Raw genomic sequence first — 25,060 nt, forward strand, 5'->3', positions numbered from 1 at the left:
ATAAAATAGAATCAGTGTATTTAATACATTAATGTATTTAATACTGTTAATGTATTAAATAAATGGGCTGTGCCACGTATTGTGGTCTATTATAATTAATACATGAACAAACAAAATAAAATGACAATGATAGAAATCGCAATTAGTTAAAATATAGTGGGGTTTTTTTTTAAAAAAGCATAAATTTACAGAAACTTAAACCTTGTCCTCTAATAACACGAGCCACTCAAAATACTTTAACTTTGTGAACACCAACACCAAATATGAAAGCTATAGATCTAGTTTAAAAATTCAGAAATAAAAGCAGTATAAGAACTTTAATCATGTTTAAATAAAATAAATAAACTACATATACATAGAATTTAACAAACATATTTATTGTGGAAGAACATTGTCTTTAAACACAGGTGCCACGATGCCAAAAGTAAGTGAACATGTGAGATATGAAGTTAAACTAAATTTCAACCCGTGGAATGTAGCCCGAGTACTCTGACGGTAAGAGGGCTAGACGGACATTTGGTTTCTTTCTGTAGTGTGTGTATTAGTGAGTAATATGTGGATTTTTTTAAATCAAGGAACTCGAAAATTATCGGTGTAAAGGTATTTGACGTTAAACAGGATTTTTGTGGTATTAGAGCGGGTTTGGTAGGCAGCACAAAATTACATAGTTTGGTCTCTGACTGTAATAGGACTACCAACCGTCCAAATGTCCCTCTAGCCCTCTTACCGTCATAGTACTCGGGCTACATGGGCAGAAGGAAACACCCATTAAAGATTACACGCGAGTCACCCATTAAAAATAATTAAGAAGGAAAACAAATAATAATAAAAAGGGTGAAGGGTAGGGATGTTTATTTTTCATACGTATATTCCATCTCTCATAAATTACATTTCATTTACCTTAAAATTATATTATTTAGATTAATTTTATATAATAGGCCACAAGGGAGATTAGTGCACTACTATTTGTGTAACCTTCTTTAAATAAAGATTATTATTATTATTATTATAATAATAATATATATATGTATGTATGTATGTATGTATGTATGTATGTATTGATGTATGAATATCTATATATTGTATGTATGTCGAGGTTGACTATTACATACATAGATATTAACGCACTGGCGCAGGGGATAATTAAATCCTTTCTGGCCTCACAAATTGTCCCATGCCGTTGCTGTTGTATGTATGTATGTATGTATGTATGTATGTATGTATGTATGTATATATATATATATATATATATATACCCGATATATATATATACCCGACATATATATATATATATATATATATATACACACACACACACACATGTATATACATATACACATACACATACACAGACATACACAGACACACACACACACACACACACACACACACACACACATATATATATATATATATATATATAAAATGAATGAAAGTACATATAAAATATGAAATAATGATGTATGGTTATAGATAGAACATTTTTAACTGTTACGGGGAATAATACGACCTAAAGGTATTTTATTAGAGTTATTGCCCCTTAGGTAAATGCTGTGCCAGCAAAAGATTGAATTTCATTAAAAATGAGGAATCAAAATATAATGATACCCTCAATATGGATGCTTGTGTTAAAATTGGCACGATTGTAAGTGTTTAGTATTTAAATACTGTTTGATTTATATGGGTTTTATCAGCCAAAAGTTTTAACAGCAATGGTGTTTACTGTGTATGGCTTACAGTGGAAAATTGTTTCCGGGTCAAGGTTCAGTCCCACGACTTCCAGTCCCTGATAATAGATTACCTCACTGTACAGTGATATTGCCAATGACGCGTGTCGCTGTGAGTTTTATTATAATCACATCTGGGCAAGTCAGGCTCTTGTATTTGTATTATTATTTATTTATATTCTAACATTACCAACTGAAATAAAGGGAAGGACTTTCCTTTGCCTTTGAAAGTTTGGCACTAACACTAACTCTATTTATGATAGGTATTTATAATGTTCTTTATACCTGACAAACCGGCGTCGTGGTTAGCCATCGGTCTACAGGCTGGTAGGTACTGGGTTCGGATCCCAGTCGAGGCATGGGTTTTTTAATCCAGATACCGACTCCAAACCCTGAGTGAGTGCTCCGCAAGGCTCAATGGGTAGGTGTAAACCACTTGCACTGACCAGTGATCCATAACTGGTTCAACAAAGGCCATGGTTTGTGCTATCCTGCCTGTGGGAAGCGCAAATAAAAGATCCCTTGCTGCCTGTCGTAAAAGAGTAGCCTATGTGGCGACAGCGGGTTTCCTCTCAAAATCTGTGTGGTCCGTAACCATATGTCTGACGCCATATAACCGTAAATTAAATGTGTTGAGTGCGTCGTTAAATAAAACTTCTTTTTTTTTTTTTTTTTTTTTTTTTATTATTATATACCTGACAGTGCCAAAGGAAAGTCCTACGAAATAAAGATTATTATATGTATTCTCGAGTTATCATGAACCGGCCTATTCTCGGAACTGAACATACGGGTACTTAGGCCCTATCCGCCATTGTTTATCACGTGATGCGGTGAAGCTTCTCCTTAGTTTGATAGTGAATTTAGTCAATTTCAGTCGATCATTTACAACAGTTAACGGCCAAGATGCCTAAAACATGTTGTGCAGTTGGCTGCATAAACCATAACTTGATGTTAAAAAAAATATTGTTTTACAAATTTCGAAAAGAAGAGACCAGACGCCGCTTCTGGGTAAAGGCACTAAAACGTGACAAACCTGATACAACGCCATGGCTTCCCACACAGAATGCGACTACGTGGAGTTTAATGTTGCTGCTTGTTAACCAACGTTAATAGCAACCAAAATGGTTAAAGCATGTGCATTGATAACATTTCCACATTATACAGTAAATAAAATACACAATTCCATCTACTTTCATGAAGAAAAAAAAATCCAGTTCTTGAATGAAGAGTACTCTTTTTATCATCAAATTTGTGTGGTGTTCATTTTTCATTTAATCTAATTTTAGAGTTCAATCAAGACATTCTCTATACGTGTATTTATTTTGCCATCTTCGGCTACTACATCTATTTATTTATTTATTATTTTTAAAATAAAAATTTATGCAGTTAAATTACACACACACACACACACATATATAATAATAATAATTTATTATACAAGTTCTTTTTTCACCTTTTTTTATTTTATTTTATTTTTATGTGTGTGCAAATGTGTCTGTAGCAGGCCTGCAGTATGAAAATATAGGTTTTCTACTACTTTATATATAAATATGCTTCAGCAATAGAGGTATTTCGCATTCCTATTGCGCATGCGCGCGAAGAGTAACGTCCCTTGACAAAATAGACTGAAACTAGTGTATTTACAAATTGGGGGGCGTGACAGACAGGTTGTTATGGGCGACTTGAGTAGCTTCGTAGGAGACTTTTAAACTTTGGCAACTAACATGTACATATTTCCAATTAGATGGTATAATGGCCGTAGAAAACGGTCCGCTGAAATTTACAGCGGAATGGTTCAAATTAAAGGGACATTCCTGAGTTTGCTGCATTGTAAGATGTTTCCGACTAATAAAATATTTCTACGATTAAATTTACATATTAAATATATTTTTTTGTTTAGAATACCAGTGTCTGTATATTCAATGTGTTTCTGATCGTCTTAATATTTGTAAGAAGCCCAGACTGGATTTTGTCTTCAAATAACTTCGTACGTAAGAAAAAACAATATTTTAGGAAATAAGATGAAATTTAACCTAGTACAAATATTAGAACGATCAGAAACACGTTTAATATACAGCCACTGATATTTTATGCAGAAAAATATGTTTGATATGTAATTACAATCGTTAAAAAGTCTCTGTTAGTCGATAACATCTTAAAAATTGCAGCAAACTCGGGAATGTCCCTTTAAAAAGCAGTGCAACAACTTGGACAAAGTCTCTGCGACTCGTACCCGAGGGTTTTGATAACGCCAGATTAAAAGGCTATCTCGTAAAAAGTATAAACAAAACAGTTGACAGATTCCATAGGTTATGGCATCGACAGGTTATGGCATCGATCGATATATATATTTGAGAGAGAGAGAGAGAGAGAGAGAGAGAGAGAGAGAGAGAGAGAGAGAGAGAGAGAGAGAGAGAGAGAGAGAGAGAGAGAGAGAGAGAGATATATATATATATATAATATACACACACACACACACACATATATATACAGTCAAACCTGTCTTAAGCGGCCACACAAGGGAGTAGATAAACATGGCCGATTAAGACAGGTGGCCGCTGAGTACAGGTTGCCACCTATATAGTCTTTAAAACATTTGTTGTTGTTTCTTGTTTTACCGTCTGTACTGCTAATAAACGGATTTGTGCTTCATAGTTGACTATAAATCAACTTTTGACATGTTGTCTCCTTCAGAAATAATGCAAATAGAATATATTAAATTAACCGTTCTCCACAATTTTGTTTTCTTTTTCCATTTAATTATTTAATTCCGACTTCATGCGATGTATTGTTATAGTAAGTGAATCTACAAATGTCAAGCGTAGCCTGCCCAGAGGCACTTAGATGCATGTCAGATTCATACTTCCTTAATTGATACACAGTGGAGATGTCGGGACTGAATGGGTACTAGTATTCCTGATCCGATTTAGCCGCTGGCCGCGTTAGACAGGTGACCGCTTATTACAGGTGCATTTACATTATAAATTGTTTGGGAGGAAAAAAGTGGCCGCTTAAGGCAGGTGACTGCTGAGTACAGGTGGCCGCTAGGACAGGTTTGACTATATATATATATATATATATATATATATATATATCAGAAGGTGTTTTGTTGCATTTTTCTTAGTGTCTATCTAATTGGGAAAAGTTAAAAAAAAGAAGAGATTTTATGTATATCCATAAAGTGGGAATTTAAAAAAAGGGGGATTTGAGGGGAAGGGGGGGGGTTGAAGGTAGGTGCCGTTCTGTTTACCCATACACACGTTTTTAGACAGTGTCAACATGAACGCATTGGGTATTATACAAAATATATTTATTTTCTTTACTGTTAATGTGTTTTCCACCATATCTAAGTATATAAAATACTAGACGGACCTGTGTAGGAACGTCCTGTACACAGCCGTCATCACTCTATATATATTCATATATCATTATTATTTAAGGAGTGTCTGTTATTTCTTTTATGTTCATCGGGGTATGAACAAAATAATTGTGTGAATCGGCGAAGCCGTTCTCACATAAGTTTGCGGATGATTTTTTTGTTCATACCTAGATGAACGTAAAAGTAATAACAGACAATACTTATAATTAAATTTGAAACACACTGAGTAATAATAACATTAAAAGTTCATATATATATATATATATATATATTCTGTTGAGTATTGTCCGAAATGTACATATACTTTCTGTATATACAAAATATATATTTATTTATTTTATTTACTGTTTACTACCATATCTAAGTAGAGAATACTAGACCGCCCTGTATAGGAACGTTCTGTACATAGCTGTCCTGACTACATATATGTTTTATATATTTACACACGCCACGTTATATATTTTATTGAGTATAATCCGAAATATACATATATTTTCTTTATATACAAAATATATATTTATTTTCTTTACTGTTAATGTGTTTTCCACCATATCTAAGTATACTAGACCTCCCTGTGTAGGAACGTCCTGTACAGAACCGGTAAGGTTTTGGTCCCTTATGCGTTCACTGGCTTCCCTCCTACAAAATGTACCGAACAAACCCTCGTACTTAAAGTAACATTAAACTCGTTTTCTACGTGAAACGATTACCCACAAACGTTTCCGATATCCATTGGCTGGATATCGATGGAAGGATAACGAATTTCCCGGACATATGCGATTGGAACAGTTAATAATTGGACAATGGTCGTGGCCTCCTATTGCTTTTGCCCCCCAATTTGCAGATAGGTCTATTTTGGCGAGATCTCGCGAAATCTCGCGGTTTGCGTCCTCGAGTAACTCTGCAACGGGCACATGCGCAGTGGAATGAGAAAGAGGTCTATTATCTGCAATAAAATGAATGGTCATCGCCATATTTGATATTTGTTTTCCTTTCTAAAAACACTGTTTCACATGGAGAATAATATGGCATTTAACCATCTCATTCATACATTTTCCTTGAATATGCTACATAAGTGCATCTATACAAGAGGTAATTTAACCCTGGTTAAAAGCAACTTAGGTTAAATATGTGTAGTCTAGCAGAAGGCATATTGATATAGATCAGTTTACTAACAGTCATGATAATTTCCCCATCTCCTTTCTCCACCTGTATGTTATGAAAAATTAGTTTTGTACATATTACTTATTTTAAAATTTGCAATAACAATTCCAATACAGCCAAAGACAAAATGCAATATCCACTGACTAGGTATAAAACAACACTAATATATATATGTGTGTGTGTGTGTGTGTGTGTGTGTGTGTGTTAACCATTATTTACTCAGGTAAGTTTTGTTTTATTAATAAATGTACAATGTTAAACCCTATTATTAAAACAGTTACATGTTTATTCGATGAGGTAACACTATGTTTCAGTAGGTTGTAGACCATGACATGAAAATAATATGGGAGTTATTAATTGCTACCCTAACTTAGATTATGGGGGGCAGTTTAAAATATTAATATTCACATGCCAAAGGGAGCTATATATTATTCTCAGGGGAGTGATGGGTAGCTAGAGAGAGAGAGAGATAACTCCCCTTAGATGACAAGGTCTGAGGTTGGCTGTATTTTATTATTGCTATTTTCTTTTCGCCAGCATTCAACCGGTAAGGAAGGCCAACATCATGAGATAATTTCACAATCTGTAAAAACAAAATCATTTCTTTATTTCAAGAAACTGGGTTTTTTTTTTTTTTTTTAAGAATAAAAGAATGTATTCAGTGAAACATTTTCACTGTTGCCAATACATCTATATAATAAGAATGACAATAATAATACTGTAATTTAAAGTTGTAAAGTAACAACTTTGCAATTGTTTAATTATTACATTCTATTTGGAAATAAAATAATTATGTTAAATCATAAAAATAATTATCTTGAATCATGCATATAAATTTTATTATTATACATACAAATTATATATTTTGTAACCCACATCATAATTATTATAATATTAATAAATATCTTATCATTCCAAAGTTGTTAAAATTTATAAGGCCAAAAAAAATAAAATTGTTTGTTTCCAGTCACCTGATTGACCCTAAATTTTGCCACCGACCCTGAACTTTTTTTTTTTGCTGGGGTGGGGTGACGGGGGGGGGGGGGATGCACAAAGAAGTTGTGGTCGCGGATTGACAAAGCAGACGACAGAAGTACTCAAGTAGGATAACTCTTACACGTCAGTGTGTGTGTTAAATGGAGGTTGAGGGTGGGGGGGGGGGGAGGGGGCAGCAGCGATGGTTTTTATACACCCCCACCCCACTTTTTGGCACCTTCTTACGCCGTGCCCTGGACCCAATCACTGGCGTTATTAGAGACTGGACCCAGACTAGACATGCCTGGACGTTGAATGGATATGAGCATAACTAATTTGTTTGAAATTGGAATCATTAACACGTGCTCTTATTAGGTACCACGGTAATTGGTGACACACGAGATCGCATGACAGTACGGTAATGTGTGTGGCGATTAAACAGCTTTTATTACAAACTGCTGAATACTGTAAGCCTATAGTGGAAAATATATCGTATTGTCGTAACTCCATACATTGTAGGTTTATTTTCCAAAAACAATGTGCGATCTCAACAAAACAAGGATTTCTCGATACCACATGCACAGACTACAAGTCATCGCGTTTTTTTGCATGTTTTTCCGCATGCAAAGGTGAAGGTCATTTGAAGAAGACGTGGTACAATTTTCGTTGTTGGCTACTGCTTAGGCCTAGTACCCAGAATTTGTTAATATACACGGGTGTAGCCTGTAGGAAGATACCAAAAAGTGGGGTGGGTGGCACACACATGTATAAAATTAATATATAAACCATCAATGCTGCTACAAAGTACCCCCTTCCCCGCTTCCTACGCAAGTGATGTAGATAGGCCTATCAACTGCTGAGCATGGGTAATAATTAAATAAACGGAATATTCAAGAATAACCACAAACATTAAACTTCACATTTATTTCAGTGTTTCAGTTAATTGGGAATAAATTAATTTGGGTGATTTTAGCATGGGTCCGTTCAATAGGCTAATAAACATTAAAACTATAAGTCCGTCCCACAGGGAATGCCTTAGCCCGAGTACTCTGACTGTAAGAGAGCTAGACGGACATTTGAACATAAACACGCTCTCATTATTTATGTCCAAATGTCCATCTAGCTCTCTTACAGTCAGAGTACTCGGGCTAGGAACGCCTTTTTTTATTACTATGACATTTACTACAAGTTATTCATTTCTAAGCCGATTGATTTGTAAATTGCACACAAAATTAGTATTGTTTTGTTATTTCCAATACAAGTTGGACAAATCTGTGAAGTTTTTGTGCAGTCATCTACTGACTGGATAAATCTCTGAACTTTTTGTGCAAACATCTATTGACCAACTTGGACAAATTTGTGCAGTCATCCTCTGACAAAACTGGACAAAGCTGTGAAGTTTCTGTGCAGCCATCTACTGACTTTTATTGGTGAAAGGAATAGTTTGAACTTTTTTAGTTTTCCTGTCTTTTGAAAATGGCATGTGAAACTTAAAACTTAAAACATTGACAGTGAGATTGTTTTTATTTCTCTCTGGCTGCAAAGAGTAAACTAAGATTTTTCAGACAGCTTGCCTTCATGTCTTTCATCTTGAGTTTTTCTCTGGCAAACACATTTAAGGTAGGGTAACCTTTCTTTGAACTAACACACACACACACACACACACACACACACACACACACACACACACACACACACCCGAAAAAAAAAAAATCCTACCTACCTACTCTACTTTTTTTGGCCATGTTACCTGAAACAAACTTCTTTCTTTTTTTGGCCTAATTAATATTACCTAAAAATTGATCTGTCCAACCTGCCTCTAGTCGACAATATAAGCTATACGGAAACATGTCGGTAATAAATATAGACTGTACTAATTCATATTCCCGTTGTTCTTTTCTCTTATGACAACCCAAGCTGCTATAATACGCATAATGACAATATGCAAGGCATGCAAAAAGTTAATATGATAACTTTATTCTATGTAAAACAGTAATCACTAAGGCTTTGCTTCACCCCCAAAGACCCGGATGATCGGTAACTAGGCCATGTGACGTCACGCCGGTTCCGACGTCAGAAATAAAGCAACAAATAACACTGTTAGATTCTATTGTGAAGAGATGAAATACATGCTGTGGCCTAATGTTGTCATTCCTCAGATCATCCCTTAAACTAAGCTATTGTTTTTCAAGAGTGATGTCAATCGTATGACTTCACCAAAACTCTTAGTCAATGAATCTAGGAAGCAGGCAAGACTCTGTAAAACTGTTGCTTATTTAGATTTGTTTAATATAAATATCATTTAATATTCATGAACAGACCTCTACATTAACTTTTCCACCTGGTGCCTACTTGTATTTTTGATTCAGATAGTATGAAATGTTTTCAGGGCTTGAACTTGCGAATTTGTCTCCCACAGCATGTTAAAAACAAAAATGTTATGAGTGAAACGGCCTACTGACGGCAATTTAAAGCATGCCCGCAGAATTAAAAAAAAAAGAAGACTATTGCAGTAAATAAATAAGACTGAAAGGTTAATATTTTGGTGTATGTAGACTTAATTTAAACGTATTAATGTTGTATACTGGCAACTAATGTATACCAGGTGTAAACATTTTGCCATCATCGAGGAGCATTATCGACGGCACTTTTGTGACGGCTGATGCTCCCGACCTATGGCAATTTATATCTCAATGACAGCAATTGCCGTCGGTGCTGTCGTTAAGTTCGAGCCCTGTGTTTTAGTCGCCAAATTAAAAAATATTCACATATCGCAATGTAAAGGGCTGAATTTTTATTTTTTTTCATGTCTGCTTGTTTTTCCCCATCATTTATGCAGTCTGGATTTGGGAAGTTTTTGTTAATTCATCAAAAGTATTCCGATTCCAGGGTTCGTGTGTGTGCAGATTCCGTAACAAATTGTATGTAAATAGACTGGTTTATATATGGGATAGCCCAGTTCCATTTATCACAATGCATTCTAATACTTCACATAAATGAAATACACAACAGCAGGTGTAACTTAGTACGGTAACTGTAACTTGTTAGGGGCCATTCAAATAATACATAACGCTCCAGGGATGGGTGGGTTTAGGTCCAAACATTATCTGGTGCATAAGTGTGTTGCAGGGGGTGGGGGCCAACTGCCCCCTAGTGCTAGAGCAAATCCTCAAATTCAGGCAAAAACGATAGAGATATTTGAGCAAAAACGATGGATATTCAGGCAAAATATGCTAACCTGAAACCTTTTTACCATCATTCTACCCACAAAATTAGTTGTAATCCATGGGAAAATGTGTAGCATTTCGGTTGTAACCCTATATAGCTGTTTGGGAGTAATGCTTATATAAATAAATGTTATCCAAATTTTGGCATTTTTGTTGAATTCAGGCTAAAACCAGCCTGCCCCCCTACAAAAATGGGAGCCCATATGCCTATGATCTAGCATTACAGGGGTTGTGTGTACTTAACAGCAATACTTAATGCATTTTTTTGGTTTTTAGTTACTAAAATTGGTAGTTTTTTTGTAAAAACATTCTATCATGGCGACAATGTTTAACATATCTATGCAATAATAATTATAAATAGAGTTGAAATGTGTATCTGTGCTTTTCCAAGTCACAAAACAGTATGTTAAAATAATATTACACCCATCGCCTGACTTTTTTGTGAATAGGAGTGGGGTGTGTGTGTCTAAGCATTACATAATAGTTGGGGGTGTATATTGTCTAGCATTACAGATCGTTAATTATCTTAAGTTTTACAAAAATAGTGTTATGTAATATTTGAACGGCCCCTTATTTATGAAGATTCACTATTTTAAAATATTGAAATTATTATCTAAGACACCAGATATAAATTTGTGGTGGTTTTGAAATTAACCAATTAAAGGATTAACTTCGAACAATAAAATATTCTCTTTTCATAATATTTTGTAAACGAAACAGGTACCAATCGTAGGTGTCTTGATTGGACTGACAGTGAATGTGCCTTGATTAATATATTTAATGATGTTTTTTAAAAACATATTTAATATATGTACCTGCATTTATTGTTTTTGATAATAATCGCAATGCATTAATTGTTTAAATGCTATTCAGTCATCAGTTAATATTAATTAGTATTTTTTTGTAATGTTATTTTGGCAATTGAGATAACTCATGACAATTCGATACACCAGCAATTTCGATATAACGACAAAGTGACCCAGGGATGAACATGGTCGTTGTAACGAGGTCTGACTGTATACATTCAGGTCTACAAAGTTCCGAGAGTGCTTGATTGTTGAGTAATTAGTTTTGGGCCATGGGATTGTACTGTCTTGTATCATTACCAGCAGATCAGTACTAAGAGTTTGTTCTTAATTATTGCAATAGGATTTCACTTGTCTGCTGGCACCAAAAAACACCTGTCTGGTGGTGTGATAAATGCTTCTTTCTGCTCCATCCTTCAAATTATTCTCCCTCTTGTATTATCCTTTGCCAAATTTTACATATGCCCCGATTTCTTACAAAATCTCTTGCTCTACATTGAACTAATAGATTTCATGTCAGGCTGTTCGACAAATGTTTGAGAAATTCATAGAACCTTTGGATAGTGCTATATGTATTATAGCAAAACAGTTGATATTTCTACCTGCCCAGACTAAAAATTCACTAGTCTGGTCTGAGGTGGATTTATCAAACCTTTGTCAGTAATTACTATAGTCATTAATAATTCCTGATGTTTCCAAGATACGTTTGTTGCTGCTGTCTTCGTTGTCTTCCTCTACTGCATGTGCATTAGCCAAAAATAAGGTAGTTTGCTCTCAGGAATTAATATCAGAATAAATTATGACAGTATCTGATAACTGTTAAAAGTAACGGGTTTTGATGGAATTTCAGTTTACAGTCGGGTGTTACTGTATTGATGTAATTATAGGTTGATTATATTTTAATTGTCCAAAACTTTTAAATTTTCTTTTAAAAAATGGATATAAATCACATCATTTTTGCCATTTCTATATTTAAAGGAGATGCTTTTGAACCCCCCCCCCCCCCCCCCCAACCCTACAGTTTTTCAAGTATTTCCATTGCTCAAGATACGTCAGAATATGAATCTGTCAATTCCCAAGAGTTAAAACTAGTTTGCAGTGGTGACTACAAAAAAAGTGAGGTGTTTTGCAAGATACCATAGACTTCACATGACTTGACCGGCCTCGGTGGCGTCGTGGCAGGCCATCGGTCTACAGGCTGATAGGTACTGGGTTCGGATCCCAGTCGAGGCATGGGATTTTTAATCCAGATACCGACTCCAAACCCTGAGTGAGTGCTCCGCAAGGCTCAATGGGTAGATGTAAACCACTTGCACCGACCAGTGATCCATAACTGGTTCAACAAAGGCCATGGTTTGTGCTATCCTGCCTGTGGGAAGCGCAAATAAAAGATCCCTTGCTGCTAATTGGAAGAGTAGTGGCGACAGCGGGTTTCCTCTCAAAATCTGTGTGGTCCTTAACCATATGTCTGACACCATATAACCGTAAATAAAATGTGTTGAGTGCGTCGTTAAATAAAACATTTCTTTCTTTCTTTCACATGACTTGAGCATGTTGTGCATAAATGTGTAAATCAATGTAGTAGAAAGCACAAATGACGCAATAACAATTTAATTAAAATAAATTATGCTCTTTTACTATGATAAGATGGTTTGTAGTATGAAATCTGCATTTGTTAAAAACTGTTACAGATTTTTTTTAGCCGAAATATTTTGACACAGAAGTTTTGTAACATGCAGTCTTCCTTGTAATTTACTCCATACAGTAACTGCTGTTCTTGCTTTAATTACAATAATTTTTAATTTTAGGTTTTCAGACAGAAGCTATATTGTATGTTCCCGGTTTAGAGCGTGATGACATTTGTGCTCAGTTCTTCATTTGGCACCATGGAGAACGGGCGGATGATGGGATCGAAAGATCTCCACGCCCTCCGGCTTCAAGAATTACTTCACCAGCAAATGATAGAAAACTCAGAATTTTGTGATGTTTCTTTGCTCATTGGAGATGTGGTAAATATATTGCACTGTACAGTGAACATTTTGTCCAGTATCATGTCGCAATTTGTTATGCAAATTTCAGAGATCAGTTTAGAATTCTAAAATGTTAAATTGTAGTTCCTACAAAATTTTCAAGAAATCACCAACTGTCACTAATAAAAATGTTTAAAACAAAATGTTCCGTGCTGTACATAAAATGTTAGATAAATTTAGTAACAAATATTTTAGACATTTTATTTGATAGGAAAATTTATTATAGTTTTAGGTCCAAAATGCATTGAATAGAAAATGTAAAAAAATTCCAGAAAATCTTTTTTAAATACATGTAGGGCAAATATAAATGTTTTTAATATATTTGAAATTTATTTTTATAAAAGAAGCCGCTTCTGAAATACTAAAATAATAATTAAAGTATGCATGCAGTGACCAAACATGAACTTGAGAATGAGATTATATTAATGATGTGAGATTAATAAATACAGTGAAACCAGTCTTAAGCGGTCACACAAGGGAGTAGATAAAAGTGGCCGCTTAAGACAGGTGACCGCTGATTACAGGTTGCCACATATATAGTTTTTAAAACATTTGTTGTTGTTTCTTGTTTTACTGTCTGTACTGCTAATTAATGGATGTGTGCTTCACAGTTGACTCCAGTGTTCGAGATTAAAAATTTTGGGCAGTATCCCAGTTGGATACTAACATTTCAAAATCTGGTATCCCACTTAAATGAAATTCATAAATAACATCGTAACAAACTTGGATGACACTGTTTTCGTTCCCAGTCTATTGCTACGCCGCAATCGAAATTGTGGAATTTGTGAAATTGGCAATCAAACAGAATCTGCAGAAAGATTTGCTGCATCTATTTTTGCGTAATAATGACATAAATTAATATTTAGCAGTAATCTATAAGTGTTTCCGACATTACTAATGATAAACCTACCTATATCAATTTCCTACATATGTGGAATCAATATCTCCACATTTGAAGGGAGGAAACATCCAATAAAAACGATAGCGACTTAGCGGTTCCCAGTCTATTGCTACCTCGCTATTGCTCCAGTGTAGCATTAGACTGGGTTTGAGTTGGGGAAGATATTTTTATGGCATAGCATTAAACTGGATACGAGATTGAAATACTGTTACCTAACTTCAGTAAATGACCGACGTTCATTGTTTCAGCGAAAAATGAAAACGCAGAATTAAAATCCCCCAACAACAATGTTACATTACATTAGTATTCTGGTGGGATACTGGGTTATTGAAGTCTGGTATCCAAAATTAAATTCTGGTATCCCCGGGATATTGGGATACCGTTAATCTCGAATCAACTTATGACATGTCTTCTTCAGAAATAATGCAAATAGAATGTATTAAATTAACTGTTCTCAACAAGTTTGTTTTCTTTTTCTATTTAATTATTTAATTCCTATTTCATGCAGTGTATTGTCATAGTAAGTGAATCTACACATGTCAAGTGTAGCCTGCCCAGAGGCAGTTAAATGCATTGCAGAGTCATACTTTCTTAATTCATACACAGTGGAGATGTCGGGACTGAATGGATGCTAGTATTCATGAAGCTGTGAAGATTGGTTATTTGCTGCACCTTATCGCTGTTGTTAAAATATCCCTTTTGTATAATAGTAAACATTTAATGTGGTCGCTTAATATAGGTATTTTAGCGATTTGGGATTTGATTTAGGTTACTGCTGGCCGCTTAAGGCAGGTGACCGCTGATTACAGGTGGCCGCTAGGACAGGTTTGACTGTAGGTACATTTTGCCTCCTTAGTTTCATCATGAACATATATTTTGCTTTAAGATTATTTGGAGTACCCAGTAACATATTCTTATTAACAAGCATTCTCTGCTTATTTGTAGGTCACATACAACTTGTGGTATTGTGTTGGTATAAAGTGCAATAGCTTGTTTAAAGTTTCCTACCAGCTTGGTTGATAGTGTGCTGGACTCTTACACAGACATCTGTAATTTAAATCCCTGCACTTACCTGTTACAAATCTATGCTTAGCAGTGCAGTAATATATTTATTTTACTTGCAGGAGTTTAAAGCACATTGGTGTGTGTTAGTTTCTTGTCCCTTCTTCCAGTCACTCTATGACAGTGGGATGAAAGAAAAAGTGGTTGGTAAGTTAATAGGATTTATAACAGTTATGAGTTAACTATAGATCTGTTAGTTGTGTGGGTTTGTACAGTAAAACCGGCCTTGGTGGCATAGTGGTTAGGCCATTGGTCTACAGGCTGGTAGGTACTGGGTTCGGATCCCAGTCGAGACATGGGATTTTTAATCCAGATACCTACTCCAAACCCTGAGTGAGTGCTCCGCAAGGCTCAATGGGTAGGTGTAAACCACTTGCACCGACCAGTGATCCATAACTGGTTCAACAAAGGCCATGGTTTGTGCTATCCTGCCTGTGGGAAGCGCAAATAAAAGATCCCTTGCTGCTAATTGGAAAGAGTAGCCCATGTAGTGGCGACAGCGGGTTTCCTCTCAAAAGCTGTGTGGTCCTTAACCATATGTCTGATGCCATGTAACCGTAAATAAAATGTGTTGAGTGCGTCGTTAAATAAAACATTTCTTTTTTGTACAGTAAAATAATTTTATCTTGCCTCTTTAGTGTAAATCCATTTAGCACCATATGTATTCTTTCTTTTGTCCACATTTCAGTGTATCCAACAGAATGAAAGTTTTTTGGGTGTTGATTTATTTTGTTTTTTAAAGGAATGCTAAAGCAAGACTTTTGGACTGGTGTGCATATTCAACGATACATAATGCACATTATTGATTAATATCAACAAGTATAATCGTATAGTTAATTAATAAAACGGTTAAATGTGATGGCTATTATATATAATGGGCGCAGCCATTTTGTACCATCCCAGTGAATACGCTCTCTGGCGAGCTGGTGGTTACGTAATACCTAACGTGTCACGTCAGGAATTGGTCTTCGAACTGAAGAAACAAAACATAAATAATATAAAATAAACCACCATTGTCAAAGTGTTGAAATAACTGTATTATATTTTGTATATAAATTAACCCACATACTGAAATAATAGTCGCAGTGTTTTCTTGCTTAATTGGTCTTTTCTTTCCGTGGCCTGTACCTGTGGTTCTTGAGAGGCAGGTGTATATTTAGATGGTCCCTAGACACACTAAAAAGATGTGCCTCTTTTATTAAGATCACAGGGTATTGTGTGATAACCTCAAATCGTAATGGACTTTACCAGCTTTATTACTGTAAGTAATTCTGTAAAACCCTTGATTAAGTAGACTGACCAATTACGTAGTCCCAGAGAAAAGAAAATTATCACTTGGGTATCGTGAGTGGTCATTTTTGCTCGAACGTATCCTACCAATAGGCCTAATAATATGCATTTTATCTTTGGATTTTTTAAAAGAAAAAAATACTATAATTTCATCTATATTGATGCAAATTGAAATGTATTTAGTTAAATAGTTTATTATACTATCATGTCATTTATGATGTTTTACAAATCAGGTTGATGAAAGCGAAGTGCCTTGTCATAAATTAGAGCATTTATTTACACTGTGCATAATAGAAAAGTTGGACCTGAGCTGACGTCACTTTGCCCCAAGCTATACCACCGGACGTCACAAAAACAAAACAAAATGGCTGCCCCCAGTTAGCAGGAATAATCACGTTTTTTTATTAATTCTAAAAATATGCGTTTTTCATTTGTTAAAGTGTCAGTATGTGTTGGTGGTCCGGGTATGCATCTTTCCAACACATAAGGCTCTTGTTGGAGTTTAGTCTACCTTTAAGATGTTGGTTGTACTTTTAATATTATTAGTTGTTGCTTCTCTGATTTTGAAAGAACACATTTATTAAGTTAATAATATAATAATTAAATTTCTGTTACATTCATTACAATATAACGTCATCCCATTGGTCCAGACATAACAACAGGAGTTTGTTTGTATCGCGATGAACATAAAAATTACGTCATCAAGGAACGTCATACCTGATGACATCATTTTATATTGGTAATTTGTCTTAATGAGCATTACTGTTTTAACAAACAAAAAAATCATTCAAAGTAAAATATGAACTTTTAATGATATTATTAGTATGTATGTTTCAAATTTAATTATAAGTATTGTCTGTTATTTCTTTTATGTTCATACCCCGATGAACATGAAAGAAATAACAGACAATCCTTAAATGAATCAAATATTCTGTTGAGACCCATAATTTTGTCTTTCAGGTACTATCACTCTCAACTTTGGAACTCCATGGGCTATGAGGGAGGCTATCAAATTTCTTTATCTTGGAAGTCTGAAAGTTTCCATAGAAACCGTGAAGGACCTTCTTGAAGCTGCCGAGTACCTTCAGATTGTGGAGATGAAGAAATGCTGCAGTGACTACTTGTACAGCACAGAGCTCACTGTTGACAACTGTGTCAACCTCTCTCTCTTGTCCAGCCTGTATGACCTCGAACTTTACAACAAAACCTTCCAGTACCTAAGGGGACACTTGCCCGATGTGATGAATAAGGATGAGATGTTGGAGCTGACAAAAGACTCCATCATGGCCTTCCTCACAGATGAGACTCTAACCTACGTTCCACAAATAGATTTCTTCAAATTCATTGTTAGGTGGACAAGCCATGACATAGAGAACCGTAAGGAACATTTTACAGAATTGTTCACTCAGCTGGATTTGAGTAAAATTTGGAAAACACATCTAGAAGAGCAGATAGAATCCAATGAACTTGTTATTAATGATGAAAAGTGCAAGATACATGTCCTCAATGTCAAACTGAAGCACATGTCGGGCCTCCTGTCTGAAACCTCGGACCATAAAAACGTTATTTTGTTGTGTGGTGGCAGTGGACCGGGGGTCTACATTGGCCACTTCATGCTGCCATTCTCAGACTTCATGGCAGTGAGTAATGTGTTTGCGTACATCATCGACGAAAAACGATGGACAGAGCTATCTCCACTCCCGTATGCTATCAGGCGCCCAATGTTAATTTGTGATAATGCTGGCAATTTCTACGTGTATGACACTTCTCATAGCTTGGAAGGGTCATACATATTTCAGTTCAAAGTAACCGAAAGGACGTGGTCAAGTATCAAAGTATCTTTCCCTAGTAACTGTGAGAATGTGTCGGTGCAGAGTATGCTGTCCTGTGCTGATCGGATCTTTTTCGTAGCATCAGGGATGACGAAGAAAACTCGGCCAGGGGGAGCAACTGCAGGAGCTTCCAGCAGCAGTCCTCAACCAACGTGGAACTGCTTCCTCATGGAAGTTAACTGTGAGGGTGGAGAAAGTCAGATCTGCTGCAACCTGTTTCCCAGAAATGTCCACACAGAGCTGAAGGCATGTGTGTTCAACAACATATATGTCTGTGTGAGTGGTTGGAAGTGCGGTGAGAAACAGGGCAAGGGCAACCGATCTAACAGCCGATTTGTGTACTACGACGTCAAACAAGGACGGAGACTTGATTCGTCTAAAGGAAGCCACTTTGAGGCCTGCATGCTTCCTTTCCAGGACGGAATCTTGATAGGAAAGCCGGGCAAGACAAACGTGAGGGTGTTCTCTTTCAAGGACCGGAGGTGGCGATTACGGAGAGATCTCAGCATACCTCTACCCCCAGAGAACGCTGATCGGTCAGACTACTCGTACATCTGCCACAACGAGGAACTGTACATCTTTGGAGGCAAGAGCCAGGACACGCGACAGCCTCTGAAGAACGTATTCAAGTACAACCTGGAGAAGAAAGTGTGGCACAAGCTTGAGGACATGCCTGAGTCGCTGATGGGAAGTGGAGTGTCTGTGGGGAGGCTCCCCACGGAGCAGGTGTGCTGCCACATCAATTGTCCACACTGTCAGTACATCACACGTCGAAGTCAGGCCACGTACGACATCACCTACTCTGATCCTGATGAAGACGATGACTACTCCTACGACGACTACTCATACGAGTACTCTAACCACTCATATCTGTGGGATGATGATGACGGCGATATTGATGATGAAGATTTGATGGATCCAGGTTATGATTATTGGGGATACTGAGACATGAATCTGACCATTGTTTAATTACACCAGTAGCATGAATATGACCATTCTTTATCCTACCAGTAGCATCAATATGACCACTAAGAGAATTGGGTTTTCCAAACTATTATGTTGATAGTATTACAATTTTTCTATTCTGTAAATTCTAGATGTTGGATTTGCATTTTCAGTAACTTAGTATCTTGTATTTTATATGCAGTCAATGGTAAAATATTTGTTTGCATCATGAAAGTGCGACAAATTACTTAAATCTTGTTGAATATTTTAAAATTTAAATTCCATCATTCTTAAATTTGCTGTCATTATGGAAAGTGATAAAAAACCCATAATAATAGCTTTTTTGTTAGTTTTGAAAACAAAGTGAAAAACCAATGGGTAAAGTAGTTCAGTACAAATGTTTTTTCTTCTGATACTTTACAAACCAACAACTTTTTAAAAGTTAGAAAGTATATGTGGGATAGATGTAACAGAAGAAACCTTGAACATATTGGTCTCACTGAATATTTTGTTGTATTTATGTTAATTGGGCTTTGCAGAGTGTAATTTAGTGTATAAGTTTAATGAATGTCAAGTGTGTTACAAAATACATAATTTTGATATAATTTGACACATCTAAAATTAAGGTGCCTCTAAGTTAGCAAACTTGAGCCCCATAATTTTTTGTTTTTTGTGTATTAAAATATTCAAATTTGAAATACTTAGATTTTATTCAAAATTATTATACTTTACATATGGGTTTAATGTTTTGTTTAACACTGATCTTCAGAATACTTCTTTGCTGATTTTGGTTTTATCATATTTGAGAAAAAGGTGCTTTCTACATGTTCCGTTATAAATATTTTATTTAAATATTTGCCCATAGATACTTTTGCAAACTTATATGCATTAACAAAGTATATTACCTTATAACACAGTAAAACAAAATTGTAATAGACTCAAAGGAACTTCAGGTTGAAAAAAATGTGTCAATCTTTTGTGGGGGGGGGGGGGGGGGGGGGGAAACATTGTCATTCAGAGATTCTTTACTGCTCTAGAGGGAGTGGTAATGTTATAAGAATAATTGTATATTGATAGCTGAGATTAATACAACCTACCCACTTTTCTAAATTCTGTCCAGCACATATCTGGGTTTCTTTTTTTTTTCTTTTTTTTTAAATCTAGTTCATAAAATGGAAGTCATTTATGCTTTGCCATTTCAGTTTTGATGCGTGCATTATAATGACATGTTTGAAATAACCAACATAGCACATACATGTATCTAAAACATATACTTTAAGGAATACTGTTTTAAAACATTGAACTTGATAAGATGTGCACACAGTAAAACTTATATTGAATGGTGCACTCCAAAAATATATTGGTGTTTTTAATTTGCAAACTGCAGACTTTGTATCATTGTTGTTAACAATTTTATCTTCTGACTGATGCAGTTCTGTTGGTATTTCTCGACAAAACCTATAACAGCTACAAGTATAGAATCTCATTTGTAAGCTGCTGTATTATTTACATCAGAAACCATGGTAACGAATTTAAAACCTTGGCCATCCAACATTGTCATATATTATGCTATTATTATAATTTGTAGTTACATGCATTTTTAAAGTGTGCCTTTGCCTATTGAATCTTTTAATAGGTGGCTTTAGTATTTGGTGTAGGTCTTCATTAAGTAATAGTCTTTCAACTGTACATGGTCAAGACTGGTTATTTGGAATCCTTCAATAGCTGGATTAGACAGGGATTTTCTAAATGAATGTCTACCAAATGCCCCTTCCAAGCTCCAACAATGTACTGAAGGTCAAGATCAAAGACATAAAACTGAGTTGAAGTTGGTTGTTTGAATAAGTTACAGTCCATTAGAAAAAATATAATTCAATAATTATCCTAAAAAAAATTTAACTATCGTAAATTTAACGTAAACCGATTTATCTTTAGTTTATAATATATGACATGTTAGCCACTTCGTCAATGTTCTTCATGTTTAACATAGTTAAAATTACATAATACTCTTAGATATTCAGGGTTTATTTTTTTTTCATTTTCTGAACAAAATTAAAAGAAATATTTCTTCAACAAATCACCAGTTTATAAAGTTGGGTCAGTGTGTTCATGCAGTGATCAGACATGTTTACGTTTCCTGTAATTGTGCATACTTGCTGTTGTCAGATTATCACTGTACTGTATGTTACGTGTAGTACTTTTCAACAATGTTTACGTTTATTGCAAATAAGAATACCAAAATATGAGCTTAATTTTGTTGAATAGTTTCCAGTTATTGTTTTTATCATGCTTTTCTTTAATAAAAGTCTTCCAAGATGATTTGTTTTCAATTATTTATTTTAGTAAAATGTAAATGTAAGTTATGTTTTAGATTATATACCATTTGCAAAAAAACTTGTATCTTGAGAATGATCCAATATTCTGTGGTTCAAAATACATGTACAGGTACCTTGATTCACATCAAAGTGATATATCAAGTTGGGAAGTAGTGTTCCACAAGAGTAAAGTGATATATCAAGTTGGGATGTAGTGTCCCACATGAGTAAAGTGATATATCAAGTTGGGAAGTAGTGTCCCACAAGAGTAAAGTGATATATCAAGTTGGGATGTAGTGTCCCACAAGAGTAAAGTGATATATCAAGTTGGGATGTAGTGTCCCACAAGAGTAAAGTGATATATCAAATTGGGAAGTAGTGTCCCACAAGAGTAAAGTGATATATCAAATTGGGATGTAGTGTCCCACAAGAGTAAAGTGATATATCAAATTGGGAAGTAGTGTCCCACAAGAGTAAAGTGATATATCAAATTGGGAAGTACATGTAGTTCCCCACAAGAGTAAAGTGATATATCAAATTGGCAAGAGTAAAGTGATATATCAAGTTGGGATGTAGTGTCCCACAAGAGTAAAGTGATATATCAAATTGGGATGTAGTGTCCCACAAGAGTAAAGTGATATATCAAATTGGGATGTAGTGTCCCACAAGAGTAAAGTGATATATCAAATTGGGATGTAGTGTCCCACAAGAGTAAAGTGATATATCAAATTGGGATGTAGTGTCCCACAAGAGTAAAGTGATATATCAAATTGGGAAGTAGTGTCCTACAAGAGTAAAGTGATATATCAAATTGGGAAGTAGTGTCCCACAAGAGTAAAGTGATACATCAAATTGGGAAGTACATGTAGTTCCCCACAAGAGTAAAGTGATATATCAAATTGGGAAGTAGTGTCTCACAAGAGTAAAGTGATATATCAAATTGGGAAGTAGTGTCCCACAAGAGTAAAGTGATATATCAAATTGGGAAGTACATGTAGTTCCCCACAAGAGTAAAGTGATATATCAAATTGGGAAGTACATGTAGTTCCCCACAAGAGTAAAGTGATATATCAAATTGGGATGTAGTGTCCCACAAGAGTAAAGTGATATATCAAATTGGGAAGTAGTGTCCCACAAGAGTAAAGTGATATATCAAATTGGGAAGTAGTGTCCCACAAGAGTAAAGTGATATATCAAATTGGGAAGTACATGTAGTTCCCCACAAGAGTAAAGTGATATATCAAATTGGGAAGTAGTGTCTCACAAGAGTAAAGTGATATATCAAATTGGGAAGTAGTGTCCCACAAGAGTAAAGTGATATATCAAATTGGGAAGTAGTGTCCCACAAGAGTAAAGTGATATATCAAATTGGGAAGTAGTGTCCCACAAGAGTAAAGTGATATATCAAATTGGGAAGTAGTGTCCCACATGAGTAAAGTGATATATCAAATTGGGAAGTAGTGTCTCACAAGAGTAAAGTGATATATCAAATTGGGAAGTAGTGTCCCACATGAGTAAAGTGATATATCAAGTTGGGATGTAGTGTCCCACAAGAGTAAAGTGATATATCAAGTTGGGAAGTAGTGTCCCACAAGAGTAAAGTGATATATCAAGTTGGGATGTAGTGTCCCACAAGAGTAAAGTGATATATCAAATTGGGAAGTAGTGTCCCACAAGAGTAAAGTGATATATCAAATTGGGAAGTAGTGTCCCACAAGAGTAAAGTGATATATCAAATTGGGAAGTAGTGTCTCACAAGAGTAAAGTGATATATCAAATTGGGAAGTAGTGTCCCACAAGAGTAAAGTGATATATCAAATTGGGAAGTAGTGTCCCACAAGAGTAAAGTGATATATCAAATTGGGAAGTAGTGTCCCACATGAGTAAAGTGATATATCAAATTGGGAAGTAGTGTCCCACATGAGTAAAGTGATATATCAAATTGGGAAGTAGTGTCCCACAAGAGTAAAGTGATTTATCAAATTGGGATGTAGTGTCCCACAAGAGTAAAGTGATTTATCAAATTGGGATGTAGTGTCCCACAAGAGTAAAGTGATATATCAAATTGGGAAGTAGTGTCCCACATGAGTAAAGTGATATATCAAATTGGGAAGTAGTGTCCCACAAGAGTAGTGATATATCAAATTGGGAAGTAGTGTCCCACAAGAGCTGTTCATTACATGACAAACATCAGTTTCTATTCATTAACATAATTTTACTGGGCATATATCATAAAATAACTTTAATTTTCCAAATAACACCATAGGCCAAATATACAAAGCCAGTGTATGACTTACACATGTGTAATTACATACATTTACAATGCTTAAATACCTATATCGAAGAAAAACAGGCTTCGTAAATTTGGCCCTATTACACTGGGGACATAAACGATACAAATTAGAAGTTTGTTTTAATAATATTTTAGAAATAGTATTTTGAAAGTGATTAAAATTGATTAATTAATTGGCTACTGGACGTTAAACGTGATAATTCTGACAATACATTTAGTCCTGAAGGAAACTTGCTATGATTTTCCTTTAAAAACAAGGCATCTTTTACACACGGCCTGTCATGGGGCATTGGTTGGGATGTGAAAAACCCCATTTGAGCCTCCATCCTATTCCCATAGTGATTAAAGCGTCTTAGAGTAATTGGAGAAAATACAACCCCCCAAAAAGTTAAATATTTAATCCAGCACAAATTTAATATCTAGGCCTCATTTTTGGTTAGACCGTCCTCGGTGGCGTCGTGATTAGGCCATTGGTCAACAGGCTGGTAGGTACTGGGTTCGGATCCCAGTCGAGGCATGGGATTTTTAATCCAGATACCGACTCCAAACCCTGAGTGAGTGCTCCGCAAGGCTCAATGGGTAGGTATAAACCACTTGCACCGATCAGTGATCCATAACTGGTTCAACAAAGGCCATGGTTTGGACTATCCTGCCTGTGGGAAGCGCAAATGAATGATCCCTTGCTGCTAATCGGAAAGAGTAGCCCATGAAGTGGCGACAGCGGGTTTCCTCTCAAAATCTGTGTGGTCCTTAACCATATGTCTGACACCATATAACCATAAATAAAATGTGTTGAGTACGTTGTTAAAAACATTTCTTTCTTTCATTTTTGGTTAGTTTCTACCAGAATCTATTTGTATTCTTAGAACTTCGTCACCAGAATTTGAAAATTGAAAAAATTACATAATTTCGACATGAATATGGTTTTATTCTAATAGGTATTTCCAGAACGTTGGATGTTGAACTAGATTTTTTTTCATTCGTGTTACAAAAATCCAATTGGAATATTATAATTTTTAATTATGGGAATATTGCAGAAATTGGATTTCCAATTTTGAATTTAATTAAATTTTAATTAAAGGGGTCTTAGCTAAAAGTCAAAACATTCTACATT

General features: G+C 35.4%; 1 protein-coding gene across 1 annotated transcript; it reads left to right on the forward strand.

Moving 5' to 3' along the window:
• Nucleotides 1-1,533: 1,533 nt before the first annotated feature.
• On the forward strand, nucleotides 1,534-21,657 carry LOC121371063. The gene is made up of 4 exons (XM_041496690.1): nucleotides 1,534-1,645; nucleotides 13,087-13,287; nucleotides 15,334-15,418; nucleotides 17,522-21,657. The coding sequence occupies exons 2-4, from the start codon at nucleotides 13,132-13,134 to the stop codon at nucleotides 19,336-19,338; spliced, it is 2,058 nt and encodes a 685-aa protein (XP_041352624.1). The 5' UTR covers nucleotides 1,534-1,645; nucleotides 13,087-13,131; the 3' UTR covers nucleotides 19,339-21,657.
• Nucleotides 21,658-25,060: the final 3,403 nt, after the last annotated feature.

The sequence above is a fragment of the Gigantopelta aegis genome, chromosome 4 (genome assembly GCF_016097555.1).
Source record: "Gigantopelta aegis isolate Gae_Host chromosome 4, Gae_host_genome, whole genome shotgun sequence".
NCBI lineage: Eukaryota > Metazoa > Mollusca > Gastropoda > Neomphalida > Peltospiridae > Gigantopelta > Gigantopelta aegis.

Coding starts and splice junctions, on each gene's coding strand:
- LOC121371063 (XM_041496690.1), top strand. CDS start 13,132: ATGACATTTGTGCTCAGTTCTTCATTTGGCACCATGGAGAACGGGCGG. Junction 13,288..15,333: donor CTTTGCTCATTGGAGATGTG/GTAAATATATTG, acceptor TTTTACTTGCAG/GAGTTTAAAGCACATTGGTG. Junction 15,419..17,521: donor GATGAAAGAAAAAGTGGTTG/GTAAGTTAATAG, acceptor TTTGTCTTTCAG/GTACTATCACTCTCAACTTT.